The sequence below is a fragment of the Sardina pilchardus genome, chromosome 1 (genome assembly GCF_963854185.1).
Source record: "Sardina pilchardus chromosome 1, fSarPil1.1, whole genome shotgun sequence".
Lineage (NCBI taxonomy): Eukaryota > Metazoa > Chordata > Actinopteri > Clupeiformes > Clupeidae > Sardina > Sardina pilchardus.
Window position 1 is genome coordinate 25,344,387 of NC_084994.1, and position 18,993 is coordinate 25,363,379.

The 18,993-nt window shown below is 44.2% G+C and overlaps 1 protein-coding gene across 1 annotated transcript in view; it reads left to right on the plus strand.

The window, feature by feature from the left end:
- Positions 1–18,993, plus strand: part of LOC134086049 (NACHT, LRR and PYD domains-containing protein 12-like) — a 43,106-nt gene that overhangs the window by 20,477 nt on the left and 3,636 nt on the right. Inside the window, exons 8-17 of the mRNA XM_062539997.1 lie at positions 120–1,852; positions 2,586–2,756; positions 4,181–4,351; positions 6,321–6,491; positions 6,939–7,109; positions 7,299–7,469; positions 7,845–8,015; positions 8,142–8,312; positions 9,353–9,523; positions 10,000–10,025. Coding sequence (XP_062395981.1) covers positions 120–1,852; positions 2,586–2,756; positions 4,181–4,351; positions 6,321–6,491; positions 6,939–7,109; positions 7,299–7,469; positions 7,845–8,015; positions 8,142–8,312; positions 9,353–9,523; positions 10,000–10,025 — 3,127 coding nt within the window. The remainder of the gene's footprint in view (positions 1–119; positions 1,853–2,585; positions 2,757–4,180; positions 4,352–6,320; positions 6,492–6,938; positions 7,110–7,298; positions 7,470–7,844; positions 8,016–8,141; positions 8,313–9,352; positions 9,524–9,999; positions 10,026–18,993) is intronic.

The window sequence follows — 18,993 nt, forward strand, 5'->3', positions numbered from 1 at the left end:
ATATAAAGTTATTGAACAAAACCCAAGGTATTTAACTGTGAACGTATAAAAGCAGTTAGATTTGTTTTTGCTCTCCTGTAAAGTTGGTCAAATGTCACTTACGCCCCTTTGCTTCTCAGCCCTCGATAAGGTCAGAGACTCAAACACTCCTGAACAAGATCTACACAGAGCTCTACATCACAGAGGGAGAGAGTGAAGGGGTGAATAATGAGCATGAGATTTGGCAGGTAGAGTCAGCATCCAGGCCACAATCTACAGAGGACACATCAATTAACTGCAATGACATTTTCAAGCCCTTACCTGGACAGGAGAGACACATCAGAACAGTCATGACCAAGGGGATTGCTGGCATTGGAAAAACTGTCTCAGTGCAGAAGTTTATCCTTGACTGGGCAGAGGAGAGAGCTAACCAGGATGTAGATTTCATGTTTGTGCTTCCATTCCGTGAGCTGAATTTGGTCAGAGATGATCAGTACAGTCTTCACAGGCTCCTGCTTGACTTCCACCCTGAGCTTAGGGAGCTACAGGATGGTGAATACAAAGACTGCCACATTGTGTTCATCTTTGATGGTCTGGATGAGAGTCGACTTCCTCTGAATTTCCAAGAGAACCATGAGTTATCTGATGTGACACAAACATCATCAGTGGATGTGCTGATGACGAGCCTCATTCAGGGAACTCTGCTTCCCTCTGCTCTCATCTGGATAACCTCCCGACCAGCAGCAACCAGTCAGATCCCTTCTCAGTGCATCAGTCAGGTGACAGAAGTACGCGGGTTCAATGACCCACAGAAGGAAGAGTACTTCAGAAAGAGGATCAGTGACCAGAATCAAGCCAACAGAATCATCTTGCACATAAAAGCATCCAGGAGCCTTCACATCATGTGCCATATGCCAGTCTTCTGTTGGATCTCAGCCACTGTCCTTCAGCAAATACTGGAACAGGATGATGGGAAAGAAGCCCCCAAAACTCTGACTGAGATGTTCATACACTTCCTGCTCATCCAGACCACCAGGAAGAACCAGAAGTATCAAGGGGAAAGTGAGACAGATAGACAGAAGCTCCTGGAATCCCACCAGGGTGCCATATTGAAACTGGCAGAGCTGGCATTGAAGCATCTGGAGAATGGTAAACTCATGTTCTATGAGGAAGACCTGAGAGAGTGCGGCATTGATGTCAGTGAAGCCTCAGTGTACTCTGGCATGTGCACTGAGATCTTCAGGGAGGAATGTGTGTTTCATCACAAGAAGGTCTACTGCTTTGTCCATCTGAGCATCCAGGAGTTTCTTGCTGCACTGCACGTGTTTGTGTCTTACCTGGAAAAGGACAAGTTAGCCTTGGGAGCATTTCTTGGTAAAAGGTCTCATCGGTATGACTTGTGTTCTCTTCAACTGTTTGATCTGTTGAAGGTAGCAGTGAAGAAAGCTTTGGACAGTAACACTGGACACCTAGACCTTTTCCTCCGCTTTCTTTCAGGCATCTCAGTGGAAAGCAATCAGGGACTTTTAAAAGGTCTTTTGACAAACACACACAGCAGTTCAGAATGCATCAAGAAAACATGTCAATTCATCAAGGAACTCAAGAGGCGGCGCCCATCTCCTGAAAGATACATCAATCTTTTCCACTGCTTGTTTGAAATGAATGACCATTCCCTACATAAACAAGTTCAAAAATATCTCAAATCCCCAGATGGTTTGTCAGGTGAATTGTTTCCTGCCCACTGTTCAGCATTGGCCCACATGCTTCTGATGTCTGAGGAGGTGCTGGATGAGTTTGACTTGAGCAAATACAAAACATCAGAGGAGTGGCGGAAGAGACTGATGCCAGCTGTGAGATGCTGCAGGAGGGCTCTGTGAGTACTAAAGAGTTTATTTATTTCATGTTCGGTGTGTAGTGTGAAGTTTCCTGCTATTAATTTTCTTCTGTAGTTGTAATATTCCCATCATGAGAGTACTCAATCCCTGCACCAGATCAGATCAAATCAGCAGGTGCAATGTTATATGGAGGTTCATGGTTTAAATGGGGTGTAAAAACAGTGAATTTGATGGTCTCCAGTCTGAACTGTTTAAATGAATAAGATTTCTGCTCTTGCAGCTCTGGGCTAACTAGTGTTAAAGGAACACTCCACTGATTTTTCATATTAAACTACGTTATTCCCTAAACCATAAGTATTGCAACACGTTGACTATAAAGAGGAATATAAAATCATCTTTTGGAAATTGATACTAATGCCTTAAATAGCAAAATGAGGAAATATCCAACCTTTAGGGACATCATTTTTTTTGTGAATGAATAATGTATAGGAAATAGATAAATGTTTTCCTTAAAATACAAGGGTCATAAGTATTTGAACCCCTATGTTAATCCTATGAGTTCAAATCCCCATAGAGACAGGCAGATTTTTTTTTTTTTAAATGCTATTTAAATTATATTTCATGGGTCCAGGACACTATGCACCCTGATAAAGTCCCCTTCGCCTTTGGAATTGAAATCGCCCCGCATCAATACATACCCTTCACCACCATTCTGCATATTTAAAACATGATGACACACTACTTTTTTATACTCTTTTGTCTCTCTTGCAGACTTGCTGACTGTAAGATAACAGAGCAGTCCTGTGAGATTGTGACCTCAGCTCTGCAGTCTTCAAACTCGCCCTTAAGAGAGCTGGACCTGAGTCAGAATGACCTACAGCAGTCAGGAGAAAAGCTGGTCTCTGCTCTTCTGAGTCCAAACTGCAAGCTGGAGACGCTGAGGTCAGCAATATTGTTGATTGTGCTGACTTGACAGACACCTACTATACTTCAATTCTGAGTTAATCTATTTCATGTCCAGAGTGTAGGCTAGTAGTGATTCATATGGTCATAAGTCATAAATTGAATAGCCTGCACAGAGAAATCTAAGATACATTTACACCCGTAACCTGTATTTCACAACACCTGATGTCCAGCCATTTTGCATACTGTCAAGGTGTGGTTTTGAGCACAGACACAGAGGCAGAGACTTGTCAGATAATGCCGTTTTACTCAAACAGTCAAAGGGATCAACAGTTCACAAGAGGCAAGGTTGTCAGAGTGCAGTTTATTCAGCACAGGGAAATATTTACATGAGAAAATCCAGAAATTGCGACAATTGCCAAGCGAGACAAGAGAGTTTAGTCTGCAAACACAAAGATCCAGGGCTTACCGGTATGTGTAATTCCAAAAACAGAAAATTCAGTCAACGAGAGAGAAGTCCACAAATAAGTGTACAGTATGTGTATAATGTGGTAACCGTCTGCTGTCATGCTCTCCGTCTGCTTATGCTATTGGGTAGTTATTTCTAGGCCTACACTCAACTAACATATCAAAACCAAATTAAAGGCCTGTCTCATATAGACGTCTGTCTCAAATACAAGCCGGTGCATTTTGGCGATTTAGGAAAATTAAAGCCCAAGCTATTATTTGGAGTTTTACGGTAAGAAAGTTCAATGAACAGATTCCACCATGTGAGCTTGACTAGTAGATCATGTTGAAGTACCGAAGTCAGTCTCAGCTCATCTTACATACACAGCAAATGAATCACATGGTGAATCCACTCATTGAATCACAGGTAAACTGAGATGCTCAGGCAAAATGTGTTTGAGAATAATGTTTCCATCTAGTGGTTACTATCAGGAACTGTGTGAGTTCTGACAGGTTAAATGAATTATTGTGTTTCAATGGTAAGAGAGACGGATACATGAGGTGTCCTTGTTGTTGTGTTCCATCATGAGATACTCCATCTGAGCATCAAATCAAACCACACAATCAAAGCACCAACAGGTGCACATATTATTATGGTATAAAACACTGAACATGATGTTCTCCAGTCTGAACTGTTTAAATTAACCAGATTCTGCTCACACTGATCAGTCTTTAGTAGTGTTGTGTCTGGGCAGTGTTAACTGTGCATGGTATTCAGTGTTGTTTTGGGCCTGGCACATACTGTATATGGGGCTGTTATATTATATTCCTCTTACTACACATTTAAATTCCTCTCTTATCCCACTTGCTGTTTTGAACATGATACATTACCTCTTTATACTCTTTTGTGGCACATACTGTATGTGGGGCTGTTATATTATTTTCCACTCACTCCTTCTTCATATTTAAAACATGATGACACACTACTTTTTTATACTCTTTTGTCTCTCTTTCAGACTTGCTGGCTGTGCGTTAACAGAGAAGTCCAGTGAGATTGTGGCCTCAGCTCTGCAGTCTGCAAACTCCTCCTTAAGAGAGCTGGACCTGAGTCAGAATGACCTGCAGAAGTCAGGAGAAAAGCTGGTCTCTGCTTTACAGAGTCCAAACTGCAAACTGGAGACACTGAGGTCAGTAATGTTCTGAAAGCACAGAGGTGTTATCTATTCACATGAATTCATATTCACATGTTGGACATAGGGGAATGTCACTGTTAACTGCTGCTAGAATCATTTGCTTTTATTGTTGGGAATTTTATTATTGAGAATTGGTCCAAAACCGGTCAGTACTGTTGCATGGTTTCTATGGTTTTTGCATCAGTTTGCATCAGTTTTTGCATTTGTCTCATTTTGTCAAATCTCTACATACAAGTAATGCTTTACAAAGCACTCGGAGATAAACAACAAATCTTTGTCAAAGCGATCAACAATTAACAAAATGTTCACACATGCATCGTTTGAATCATTCTTTCAAATCAACAACACTGATGTGATTTATGCAAAACACTGCAGTCTTCCCTAAAACTTCAAAATAAAACTTTTGCTGTCATCAGCTAATGTTTTTCCGGTAATAAATGTTTTTAACAAAAAAAAACAAGTAAAATTACAGTTACATAGTTTTATAAAATAATTATTCAGTAGGGTTCAGATAATTTGAGTAAGGGGGCAATCAAAAACTATGAAATGATTGTGGTTGGTCCTGGACCAGAGCAGCTCAATAGAGACTAACAGAATCTTAGATGACCACAAACCTCTGACCTGTACAACTAAATCATGTAGTGCACTGAGCATTGTAAGTAGAAGAGGCCAGGTCCTCTTCTCTGTACTTGTCCACATCCTCATCCACGTCCTCACCCTCTTTGTCTTCCTCTACTTCTACCTCTTCCTCTTGCTCTCACTGCCTCCATGGTTACAGCGTTGTCACAACAGCTTGTCTGAGGTCTGTAGGGTTATAGTGGGGTATTTCCAATAACCAGATGTGTTTTACATTTGTAATGAAAGCACTTGACACTGTCAACCTTGAACACACTGTCTAATGTAAGAAATAGTGTGTGGTGTTTTGCAACATGTGTGTTGCAGAAGGAGTTCATTTTCAGTTTGCAATCAATCTGTAAAAACTCTAATACTCCTTCCTGATGTGTCCCATATCTTTAAAAGTGCAGTCAGCAGTCATGTGCAGTTTAAAGCTCATACAAATCTTTGTCATATTCAGCAATTATCTCCTCACAAGCTGCCTGTTGCCCTCTTGTGGCAGGATCTCTTCCAAAAGTTAAGTGCATTTGCATTTAGCAACACATGTTTGCTAAACGCAGTGCCCTTTAGAAGTGAAAGGGCACCACATATTATATACAATAGATCCCTGTGTCCACGTAACATGTTTGGTTTGGATATAGGGAAGTGTTGCTGAGATATTATCTCAATTCATGTTTGGTGGTTTTGCAGTTACTTTCTGACTGTACTCCCATTTTTCTCTCTTTCACTCATACATATATTTGTGTGTCATAACACAGTCACACACATACACCTTCACACACACACACGCACACGCACACGCACACGCACACGCACACGCACACGCACGCACACACACACACACACACACACACACACACACACATAATCAAATGCACGTACAGTAACTGTTGACCCGTATGCCCGATGTTCAGAAATGAGGACAGGAATCCTTTTGGTAAACAGCACCTGATCAAGCACACTTTGCTGCTCCTCGGAAACATCAGCTGGACCGAGTGACCGTTCTCAGGCAGTGGTCAAAGCCTTTCCTGCAACAGTGCATCTCAGAGTCGATTCATAACGGGGCTTGTGCAGGAGGACAGAGCGTCCCCTTGGATTATTAATCCACGCACACAGTTTATCAACATGTCCCCTTGGATTATTAATCCACACAGTTTATGAACCTGTTCCCTTTGTTTCCTAATCCATGTTCATAGTTCCCAACATGTCCCCTGTTTCTGAGTTCTGTTTTGTAATCTACATGGCAAATAACATGGCGGTCATTGAACAGGGTTTGGCTCCCCATTGGTGTTATGTACTTTGATGGCCATTCCCCTACTTATTCTAACATATTGATTGTGCTCTACAGACTTGTTGGCTGTGGACTCACTGAGAAGTCTGGAGGTGTTTTGGCCTTTGCCCTGCAGTCAGTAAACTCCCACTTGAGAGAGCTGGGCTTGAGTAAGAATACTCTGGGGGATTGTGGAGGAAAGCTGAGCTCTGGAACGCTGAATCCACACTGTAAGATAAAGACACTCAGGTTGGTATTACTGGGAGAAAACCATCATCCATCTTGTAAAAACGTATGTTACCTAATCTCTTTCTCTACTCTGTTTCACAAGTGTTACAAGTTCCAGACATCTTTTAACTACTTGTGTGTTACAAAGTGTCTTTCTTGTTTGGCGTCGTTAACACTTAGTCTGGCTATCACCATACTAAGCTCAATCTTTTGAGACTGAACATTAGTCTGGGGAGTCTGCGCGTTATTTTTACCACACAAGAGGCGTGATCAATAGGCATAGTTCAAATGACTAGTTTGTGATTGGACCCAGAAGATGTGAACAGGAAGCAGGAGAGATACAGTAGATGTACATGTTGTCAGCCTGAGCTGCAGGACGAAATCCAAATCACCGGCATATCTGGCAGGGTTTACCCAGCCCAGTTAACACTACCAGGAGAGTTAAATCACACTGTATTACCTTTACAGACTTGCTGGTTGTAAACTGTCAGAGAAACCCTGTGAGGTTGTAGCCTCTGCTGTGCAGCACATGGTGTCTCTGACAGAGCTGGACCTGAGTGGCAATCACATGAACATCACTGCAGTTCAGCTTCTGAATGCAGGGATATGCAGCCCCAACTGTAAACTGCAGATATTAAGGTTGGTGTTTGACTCTCTTCCCATTTTGTGATTTTTTGTTCATCTCCTCTCCTCTTATCCCCTTAGTAGTGTTGCTTTAGACCTGGTTCCTACTATATGTGGGGCAGTTATATTATTTTCCTCTCTCACTCTTACTAAATTGAAAACATGAACACATTAACTTTTTATACTTATTTGCCTCTCTTGCAGACTTGCTGACTGTAAGCTAACAGAGAAGTCCTGTGAGATTGTGATCTTGGCTCTGCAGTCTGCAAACTCCCCCTTAAGAGAGCTGGACCTGAGTCAGAATGACCTGAAGGTGTCAGGAGAAAAGCTGCTCTCTGCTCTACAGAGTCCAAAGTGCAAACTGGAGACACTGAGGTTGAATTAATATACTGTACATTTAGTAGAAAGAGTCTTCAGCGATGCATTGCATTTTGATGTTTTATTCTGACCTTTTTCTTAATCATCATGTCAGTTGTACTTTAAGAGAACATTTTGGATGGAATAGGTTTACGGTCAAGATTGTTATTTTACTAAAAGCTTATTATTGTATACCAAAACGTAAGAGTTTATGAACCTGTTCCCTTTATTTCCTAATCCATGTTCATGGTTCCCAACATGTCCCCTGTTTCTGAGTTCTGTTTTGTAATCTGTAACATGGCGGTCATTGAACAGGGTTTGGCTCCCCATTGGTGTTATGTACTTTGATGGGCATTCCCCTTCTTGTTCTTACATATTGATTGTGCTTTACAGACTTGTTGGCTGTGGACTCACAGAGAAATCTGGAGGTATTTTGGCCTATGCCCTGCAGTCAGTAAACTCCCACCTGAGAGAGGTGAACCTGAGTAAGAATACTCTGGGGGATTGTGGAGGAAAGCTGAGCTCTGGAGAGCTGAATCCACACTGTAAGATGGAGACACTCAGGTTGGTATTACTGAGTGAAAACCATCATCCATCTTGTAAGAGCTTGGGTTACCTAATCTCTATCTCGACTCATGTTGTTGCCAATAATAAGAAGCATTTTGTCCACACTGTTTTTCTCTTTTGCAGACTTGCTGGTTGTAAACTGACAGAGGAATCCTGTGAGGTTGTAGCCTCAGCTGTGCAGCACATTGTCTCCCTGACAGAACTGGACCTGAGTGACAATCACATGAACATCACTGCAGTTCAGCTTCTGAGTGCTGGGATAAGTCACTCCAACTGTAAACTGCAGATATTAAGGTTGGGTTTTGACTTTCTTTTGGTTTTAATCTAGTACCTGAAGTGTGTCATTCAGATATGGGCTGTTTATTTGCTACACTGTGAAGGCATTGTAGATACGGTAAGGGGTTAGTGTGTAGAAGACCAGACTAAGGGTGTGCTCACAGTGGACACGGTTCTCTCCCGTTCTTAGTCCGCACTCAAACTGCATATTATCAAACTGTACCCAGACATGGTTGAGCAGCTGTGCTGTAGAATCTTTGCATAGGCTTACAGGCACATAGGCGATCACAAACTGGACTGTGGGTCAAGCATACTCAAGTATGATACGGATGGCATAGTGTGAGTACACCTTAAGCCAGATAACTTTTCTCTCCCAGTTTCCTGGTATGGGCTGAGTTTAGATGCCACACAGGTACAGTAAGGGTAAGGGGCTAGTGTGTTGAAGCCACATTCTCCTGGTATGAGAGGTTTATTTGATCCACAGCTAAATACTCTGATGCTTTGGTAAGGGGGCTCCTGTGTTCAAAGCCAGACACATTCATGTCCAGAATGCAGGGCACCTCGTCTTACACAATTTAGATGTTTTCCTACATGTTTTCTCTGTTATGTTCCTGATGTGCTGAGTGAAACTACACAATGTAGGAAGGAACCAGAATAGTGTTCATATTCATAAACATGTCAGAGGTATATTTTTGATAGCTGCGTTCTTGATAGCTTGAGTTCAAAGTGTAGACGAGGAAAAAAGAGTTCATTGCTGATGATGGTAAGAATCAAGTTTTATTTTTTGTGTTTGCACTGTTCTGTTTAGACTGTAAGCTGACATGACTTTGATGAATTGCACTACAGTATTTCCATACCTTCATTAATATGGTCATCGCCAAAAATAACCTATCATGACATATTGTGGTATAGTTGTAAGTCTGTATTGCCCATCCCTAATCCTAACATATTTTATTAATTTAAATGGACTTTAACAACATTGTGATTATACACATGGTTAAATTAAATGACATCATTCCGATCTGCCTTTTGCACTCTGTCTTTGTCACTCTTTGCAGACTTGCTGGTTGTAAACTGCCAGAGGAATCCTGTGAGGTTGTAGCCTCTGCTGTGCAGCACATGGTCTCCCTGACAGAGCTGGACCTGAGTGACAATCACTTAAACATCGCTGGAGTTCATCTTTCAAGTGCATTGAAAGGTGACATCAACTGGAAGCTACAGATATTGAGGTTTGTGTTTGACTTTCCTTTTTTTCTCCTCAGGCTTTTAAACAGTGTCTTTAAAGGACTTATTGGTCTAATAACAGTCTACCTACCAGTACATATGGGTGAGAAGTGTGTTGAGTGTTAATGCAATTTCATCAGTTTCATTATTTGTTTAGAGTTAGATGACTAATGGGGTCTATGATGTACTCTCAACCATCTGCACCTGCTAAGTCACTGACAACAAGGCTTTGTGTGGCTTGCTCTTATAACACAACTTTATTGTGTAGCCATTTAAAACATTCAAGTTGGTGAAGACTATTGTCTACTAATGATGGTAGAATTTACTTCTGCTACAACATGAATAGATTTATTTTATTCTAAAACTCTTAAAATAAGAACATTTCACATGCTGCTGACGATCACAGAGTGGAGCACTATGTTCTGATATTCTGATTCTCTCTCTCCCTATCTCTCTCTCTCTCTCTCTCTCTCCTTTAAAGACATGCCCGTGGAGAACTGAGAAACTGTAAGTGTTGATCTACTGTTGAGTGTTGTACTGTTATGCTAATGGTGTTGAAGTGTTCTTTATTGAGCAGCTACAGTATGTCACTGTGGCGTAGGCCATGTGAAAGGCCTTTAGAGCATGTGTGGGGGTCTGTGGCGTCCTGCAGAAACACACTGAATCATAGTGACAGAGAGAGAACAGAGACAGATTGACATGTTGGCATGTTACAGTAGCCAGACATCAGAGAGATGGCAGACAAAGAAAGAAGGAGAACTAGTACGGCAAGACACATGAGAGGCCCCTGAGAACAGAGACAGATTAACATGTGGAGAGTCTCACGTTAGAGTGGAAGAAAAGAATAGAATGAGAAGATAGAGAAGAAAGCAATGTTTTTTGTTGGATTATTAATGGATTATTATTTCAATGGGAAAATTGAGCGTCAGCGTCAGTTCTGGCAGGCAAGTAGTCAAGACGCTGCTAACCGCTGTGGGCATCAGCACATCAGCTGGTCAACTCCCCTCGCTTCTAAATGGCTACATCCAAACAGGGCGCCTTATTTAAAGCTGCTTAGTTGTTCCTAACGCTTGCTGCTCGCTTTATGCAACCCACCTCCTCCCCTGCTCCACCCTGTCGTGTATAACATGGCATAGGTTTATGTCATAGTTGCCGCTCTGTTCATATGGGGGAATAGTTTAGCTCGCTCAGTCTTAAACTGTGTGAGCGCCCCCTAATACTGCTGCTGTCCCCAGACTCTCTGCTCTTTCTTGGTGCTCATGAAAGGTCTGGGTACTCCTCTGAACAGAGCCATACCGCCAAATTTAATTTGTAGTATATTAATCTAAACTGCCTAAGATATGTATTGTCTGTGTTGTTCTTGACTTATGGACCTGACAGAAATATATATCATTATGAATGCCTTTATTTTTGTATTGATTCCAGCTCCTGTACTATTCAAAATCATGTAGTATATGTTTTAAATTCAAAGTAACAGCAGACTTGTGTAGTGTATAAGTTCTAATGGTGGAGAGCAGTTTAAGCCATTGTCTTACTGTAGGGAGAGAGAACACAGACGAGTTAAACAGATTGACATATTGGCATGTTACAGTAGCCAGACATCAGAGAGATGGCAGAGACAGGAGGAAGGAGAACTTGTACAGCATGACACATGAGAGGCCATTGGCAGCCTATAGGCTTGTAGCAGCAGAACTAAGGGATGACCTCAGGGTCCTGGAGTCATGCAGGTCATGGAGTGATGGAAGATCACAGTGTGTGTGTGTGTGTGTGTGTGTGTGTGTGTGTGTGTGTGTGTGTGTGTGTGTGTGTGTGTGTGTGTGTGTGTGTGTGTGTGTGAGTGCCCCTGTGTGTGTGTGTGTGTGTGTGTGTGTGTGTCTGTGTGTGCGTGTGCATGTATAGTGCCCCTGTGTTTGTGTGTTTGTGGATCTGTGTGTGCGTGCCCCCGTGTGTGTGTGTTTGTGCCCCTGTGTGTGTGTGTGTGTGTGTGTATTTGTGTTTGTGTGTCTGTGGCAGTTGATACAGCGCACCAGGTAGTGATAGAGCAGATTAGGATGGACTTCATGATGGCAGTGTAAAAGTGCACCATCATGTGCTTTGGCAGGTTGAACATCCTCTGCTGAGCCTTCTTTGTTCTGGAGCTCATGTTCAGCTCCCATGTCAGGTCCTGGGTGATTCTGGTGCCCAGGAAGCAGAAGGACTCCACTGTGCTAACTGGGGAGCCAGACAGGGTGATGGGGGCAGGTGAGGCTGGGCTCTTCCTGAAGTCCACAAGGGAGAAGAGTAGAGGGGAGAGAACACAGCCTTGTGGGGAACCACTGCTGATGGTTAGCGGGTTGGAGGTGGGCTTTCCCAGCTTCTCCTGCTGCTTCCTGTCAGACAGGAAGTCTGTGATCCATCTGCAGGTGGAGTCAGGCACACTCAGCTGGGAGAGCTTGTCCTGTAGCAGGGCCTGGATGATGCTGTTGAATACAGAGGTGAAGTCTGTCAGTCTGTTTGTGATTGACAATCTGTGTCTGGTGGCCAATATGAAAATACATTTCTTCATTGTTCATTGCCAATCTCTGCCTGTTAACCACTACAAGGTAGCGATGTCCAGTTAGACTCTTGGGTGCTGGACTATCATGGCTAATAAACTATCCTGTGGGTTTCCTGCTCCTCTGTGCTACCTGCAGAGCTTCATGCCAGTGAATGCAAAGTCCTGTCATCATCAAGTCTTCTCCCAGTTCATACAGCTGGTAGTGAGCAACTGAAGAGCCTGACTCTGAATACTGTTTGCCTATTGCTCCAACAATTTAGTCCTGCCCCATGTTGTCATACCCACATAACTGATAAAGTTTCTGATGTCTGGTAACATTTGACCTGATCTCACAGTCATGAGAATCACACATGTCAATATGTGACCATTTAAAGCGAAATCAGTCGCTTTGCGCACAACGTTATTTTGAGAAAATCAACAATAACAAACTTCCGAGTTAAAATGTTGAATTTCACGTTTTCGCATAATTCGACAGTATACAGTCTACATTTTCATATCATGAACACATTTCACAGAAAAACATAAGTTTTGACTGTTAAACCCGGCGAAGATTCAACACATTTGCTGTCATTCCCATTGTCCACGCGCCGCTTAAAAAGGTGATTTCTCCTCTTCTGGCATATCGTGACAGGAGAACCATGTCAACTTTGGATGCGGTTATCTTAGCGATAGTTTGTGTAATGCCCTCGATGTACATATCGTTGGAAAGTTTAGTTTATGGCCGTTCACGTGAGCACAATAACTTAATTTAGTAAATTTTACCGAAACGACTGGTTTCGCTTTGCAGAGTCACATATGTGCTTTAATGACTTTGTCTGTGTGAGTGTGTGTGTGGGTTTTCCTGTGTATTTGTGTCTGTTGAGTGAGAGTATTTGTGATTGTGAGAGTGTGCAGCGTGTATGTGCATGCTGCGTACGTGCATGGCTGTGTTTTTCTGTGCATTTGCGTGTGTGTGTGCGCATGTGTGTTTGTTTTCCTGTTTGTGTATCAGTGTGTTTGTTTTAAGTTTGAAGATGTATTGTTGCATATACTTTGCAGTACAATGAAATTCTAATGCCACAGTTGCAGTAGTACAAGGACAAAAGGGGTAAATAAACACAGGGGGGCAGTAGGGGGGCAATAAATAAGAGGAGTAGGAGCAGGAGAGACAACGCTATATGGGACAATACAAGACTGTACAGTACCACACATAGCCATATTATACATACATGCACACATTATACAGCCATACATATACTGTACACACACACACACACACACACACACACACATTAAAATATGTAAGACAACTCTACTGTACATACATAAGACAGCAAGCCCATGGACATGAGACTGTGTGTGTGTGTGTGTGTGTGTGTGTGTGTGTGGGCTCTAGTGTTTGTGTGTGTGTGTGTGTTTGTGTGTGTGTGTTCCTTATTACACACTGGCATGCACACTCACTGTGTTTGCTGCTTACTCTGTTTCTATTTCTATGTGTGTGTGTGTGTGTGTGTGTGTGTGTGTGTGTGTGTGTGCGTGTGCATGCTCTGGTAGCACCAGAGGGAAGAAGAGAGAATAGGGAGTGAGCTGGGTGGATGGCATCCTTGATGATGGACTCAGTCCTCCTCTGACAGCGTGTGGAGGCTGCTCAGACCCAGGTCTCTTGATGGCACAACAGTGTTAAAGGCAGAGCTGTAGTCAATGAACAGCATCCTGACAGGTGTTTGTCTTGTACAGGAGAACTAGGACAGTATGCAAGGTGATAGAGATGGCTTCATCCACAGATCTGTTGTGCTTGTATGCAAACTGAAGTTGGTCCAGGAAAGCAGGGAGGTGTAGTGATGTAGGCTACAACCAGTCTCTCCAGGCACTTAATCACCACAGAGGTTAGGGCGATGGGTCGGAGTCTTGGGCACTGACACAATCATCGTCTTTTTGAAACGCAAAGGCACTGTGCATCAGGACAGGGACAAGTTGAAGATGTCAGTGTAGACATGAGACAGCTGAGTGGCGCAGGTCTTAAGGACACAAGGCAGGATGCCATCAGCTTTGTGAATTTTAAGCCGTTTTAACCGTTTTGCTGACCTCAGCCTCAGACACCAGTAAGATGTCTCCTCCTACTGGAAGCACACCTTCATCCACTGGGTTAAAGTCACGAGACTCAAAACAAGCATAGAATTTATTTAGCTCATCTGGAATAGAGGCGGGGCTGTCCGTAAGAACTGGTGTCGCTTTGTAGTCTGTGATCGCATGCAGTCCTTTCCATAGACAGCGGGAGTCACAGTCGCTGAGCTCCAACTCATTCATTACTGTTTTCTAGTTATTGCCCTTCTTAGCGTGTACCTTGAGTTCTTATACCTGACCAGGTCGTTGTACATAGCATGGTCCTCTCCCTCAGGCTCAGGCAAACAGCATTGTTAACCCAGGGCTTCTGGTTGGGAAAGGATCGGATGGTATGGGAAGGCACACACAAATCCATGCAGGACCTGATGTAGTCCGTCACCAAATCGGCGTTCTCGTCCAGCTCCGCCGAGAAGTCTTTGAACACAGACCAGTCAGAAGTGACAAAGCAGTCTTGAAGATCAGACTCGTGTTCTGCAGACCAGCATTGAACTTCACTCAATGCTGGTTGCTCACGCTTTAGCTTCAGTTTGTAGGCCGGCAGCAGGAGCACCGACAAATGGTGCGATTTACCAAAGTGTGCGTGTGGTACAGACCTGTATGAGTCTTTCAGTGGGGTGTAGCAGTGGTCAAGGGTCCGATCACCCCTGGTGGGACAGGTGACGTGCTGGTAGTACTTGGGAAGGACTGTTTTCAGGTTGCAGTGATTGACATCACCTGTTATGATGGGGATTGCTTCCTGCTGCTGACTCTCTTGTTTGTAGATGGCAACATACAGTTTATCAAGTGCTACTGCAGCAGGGGCGTCTGGTGGAATGTAAACAACTGTGAGAAGTAGTGAAGGAAAGTCTCTCAGCAGCTAAAACGATTTTATAGTCAGATACTCCAAAACTGGGGTACATGACGGTGCATGAACGTGGAAACGATCTCACAAACACTTGTTCATAAAAAAACAGACACCACCTCCTTTTGTTTTGCCTGTAGTCTCAGTGTCAGGATCTGAACGGTGCACAGAGAACCCGTCAGGTTGTATGGCTCTGTCCAGAGTGTTTGGGCTAAGCCAGGTCTCGGTGAAACAGAGTACACTGCATTAGCCGATGTGACAGTGGAGCTCATGCAGTTTGGTCTCCATGGACTGCAGATTAGCCAGCAGTAAGGTAGGGATGGGAGGCCGGGTTGGACGCTGTCGCCATCTGGCCAAGACGTCGCCTCGTCTCCCCTCCTCCACCGATGAGTAGACCTGTTGACCGATCCGCTTCTGGAGTTACAAACAATATCCGCAGGTACACTTGTTACATTATATTGATCGATACACTGCTTCTGATGTCCAGGAGAGTCATACAGTCATCGACATTATGACAATTATGTACGCGTGGAACAAGACCGAAAAATAACAAAAGAGCACAAAGTAGGGAGAGTGTGTGTTTGTATATGTGTGTACTGTAGCTGCTGTTTGTGTGTGTGTGTGTATGTGTGTGTATATGTATGTGTGTATCTGCTGTTTGTGTGTGTGTGTGTGTATGTATGTGTGCGGCTGCAGTTTGTGTGTGTGTGTGTGTGTGTGTGTGTCTTCTGTATATACAGTATGTGTGTATGTGTTTGTGTCTGCTCTGTGTGTGTGTGTGCGTGTTTGTGAGTGTGTGTGTGTGTGCGTGTGTGTGTCTGTCTGCTGTGTGTGTGTGTGTGTGTGTGTGTGTGTGTGTGGCCACTGTTCCATGTGCTCTGTGTGTGTGTGTGTGTGTGTGTGTGTGCGCGTGTGTGTGTGTTTGTGTTTGTCGGTGTGCTCTATGTGTGTGTTTGTGTGTGTGTGCAGATGTGGTGTGTGTGGTGTGTGTGTGTGTGTGTGTGTGTGTATCCATATCTGTTCGGCATCATCCCTCCCTTTGTTTTCCCTCCTCCCGTTACATTGCTCTGTGTGTGTGTGTGTGTGTGTGTGTGTGTGTGTGTGTGTGTGTGTGTGTGTGTGTGAATGTCTGCTGTGTGTGCGTGCGTGCGTGCGTGCGTGCGTGCGTGTGTGCGTGTGCTCACCTCTGTCCGTCCGTCCGTGTGCCTCTCTGTGTTTGTGCCCCAGTTTGTGTGTGTGTGTGTGTCTGTGTGTGTGTGTGTGTGTGTGTGTGTGTGTGTGTGTGTGTGCGCTGCGCTGTTATGAGTGTTTGTGATAACCTGTTTGTGTATCCATCTGTTTGCGTGAGTGTGTGTGTGTGTGTGTGTGTGTGTTTCGTTGTTCCTGCTCACTGTGTTTGCTGCTTACTTTGTTTCTCTCTGTGTGTGTTAGGGCGATGGGCCGCTAGTCATTCAGGCAAGAAACAGTACTTTCCTTGGGAACTGGCACAATCGTTGTCTTTTTGAAACACAAAGGCACTGGGCACCAGGACAGGGACAAGTTGAAGATGTCAGTGTAGACTTGTGACAGCTGAGTGGCGCACGTCTTAAAGACGTACTAGAAGCGCTCCTTCATCCAAGGGGTTAGTCAGGAGACTCAAAAAAATCATAGAATTTGTTTAGCTCGTCCGGAACGGAGGCAGGGGTGTCCTTAACAGCTGGTGTCACTTTATAGCCTCTGATCGCCTGCAGTCCACAGGTGACCTCACAGCTGCTGATGTCATTCTCCAACTCATTCCCATTCTGTTTTTTAGCCACTTGTATTGCCCTCCTTAGCGTGTACCTTGAGTTCTTATATCTGACTGGGCCATTGGAAACAACGTGGTCCTCTCCGTCAGGCTCAAACAGCGTTGTTTACTCAGGGCTTCTGGTTGGGAAAGGATGGGACGGTATGGGAAGGCACACACAAGTCCATGCAGGACCTGATGTAGTCCGTCACTGAATCAGCGTACTCGTCCAGCTCCACCGAGGAGTCTTTGAACACAGACCAGTCAGTTGTGTCAAAGCAGTCCTGAAGTTCAGACTCGTGTTCTGCAGACCAGCATTGAACTTCACTCACTGCTGGTTGCTCACGCTTTAGCTTCAGTTTATAGGCCGGCAGCAGGAGCACCGACAAATGGTGCGATTTACCAAAGTGTGTGGGCCAGATGTACTAACGTTTTGCGCCCATTTCAGGCGTAACGTGCGCATATAAACATGGGGAGGATATGTACAGACAGGCCGCAATGAGGGAAACGCGCAGACTGCCTGCCGTGGGGGCTGAAAATGGCTATTTGCGCTTTTCCGTGTCATGCATATTAATTCCTGGGCGGATCAGCTGAAATGGGTGTAACGCGCAAGTACAGGGGAGGAGAGGTGCTAATAGCGATTGATTAAGTATTCCGCCAGATGTATGAAAACAGCGCACGTCTATTTTGCGTTGAAAAACGTCCGCCTTCTGAAAGCAGGTGTAATCCAGATTGCGGTTAAATGCGTCTATTAGAAAAACTTTTAGAGACAGCTGAATCAATATTCAGAGCATCCGTTTTCTTTATTGTACTATGTCAAAAGCAACCTTAACTTTTGTTTGCCTCTCTAAAATCGTATTTTCTCTTTCATGACATAGCCTACACTTCCCAATCTGTTAGGCATTAAATCATATCCCAAGTCTACGTGCAGTAAATAGTTCAAGTATTTTTTAAGTGGATTAGTAGAAATACTAGGCCTAACTGTACTCTGTCTGTCGCTGCTCGTTGACATCTCTTTGTATCATGTATGATCGTTAAACTTTGATTCTTTTTAATGTTGCAATATTCAACTGCGCTCATTGTTCAGCTGCATGCGCAAATGGCGTGGTAAAGGGGGCGGGAACGGGCGGCACGGAACGCAGTTAACGTAATGAAGTGAGCTCTTAGTAAATTCCACGCAATATAGCAAAGCACAGCGTTCGCACTCTGCGCATACAAAAAGTCGCTATTAGCACTGTCTTAGTACATCTGGCCCTCTGTGTGGTACAGACCTGTGTGAGTGTGAGTCATTCAGTGGGGTGTAGCAGTGGTCAAGGGTGTGTGCCCATGTGTGTGTGTGTGTATGTGTGAGTGTGAGTGTGTGTGTGTGTGTGTGTGTGTGTGTGTGTGTGTGTGTGTGTGTCTGTGTGTGTCTGTGTGTGTGTGTCTGTGTGTGCCCTTGTGTGTGTGTGTGTGTGTGTGTGTGCCCACGTGTGTGTGAGTGCCCCTGTCTGTGTGTGTGTTTGTATACAGTATGTGTGCCTCTGTGTGTGTGTGTGTGTGCATGTGCCCTCGTGTGTGTGTGTGTGTGTGTGTGTGTGTGTGTGTATGTGTGCGTGCCCCTGTGTGTGTGTGTGTGTGTGTGTGCCCACGTGTGTGTCTGTGTGTGTTTGTATATGTGTGCCTCGTGTGTGTGTTTGTGCCCCTGTGTCCGTGTGTGTGTGTGCCCCTGTGTGTGTGTATGTGTGTGTGTGTGTATGTGCCCCCGTGTGTGTGTGTGTGTGTGTGTGTGTGTGTGTGCGCGTGTGTGTGTGTGTGTGTGTGTGTCTGTGCGTGTGTGTGTGTACCCGTGTGTGTGTGTGTGTGTGTGTGTGTGTGTGTGTGTGTGTCTGTGTGTGCCCTTGTGTGTGTCTGTGTGTGCCCTTGTGTGTGTCTGTGTGTGTCTGTGTGTGCCCTTGTGTGTGTGTGTATAGCCCCTTTCACATTCACCGAATTTAACGCTAAATCAGCCAAATTTAACGTTAAGGCTGTTCCTTTCACATTGACGACACGGGGTGGGGAATCGAACCCGTCTCGGGGGGTAGTATCAGAGCCGAGGCGTGTTGAATATGAAAGGAACAGAGGTCAACCCCGCTATTAGGGGTGTGTGACTGATGACGTATTTGGCAAGGCAGGAGGTTAAAATACAGGAAACACACAAGACACAAGACAACTTTGCTGTGTCCATATGGCTGACTCCAACAATCACGTT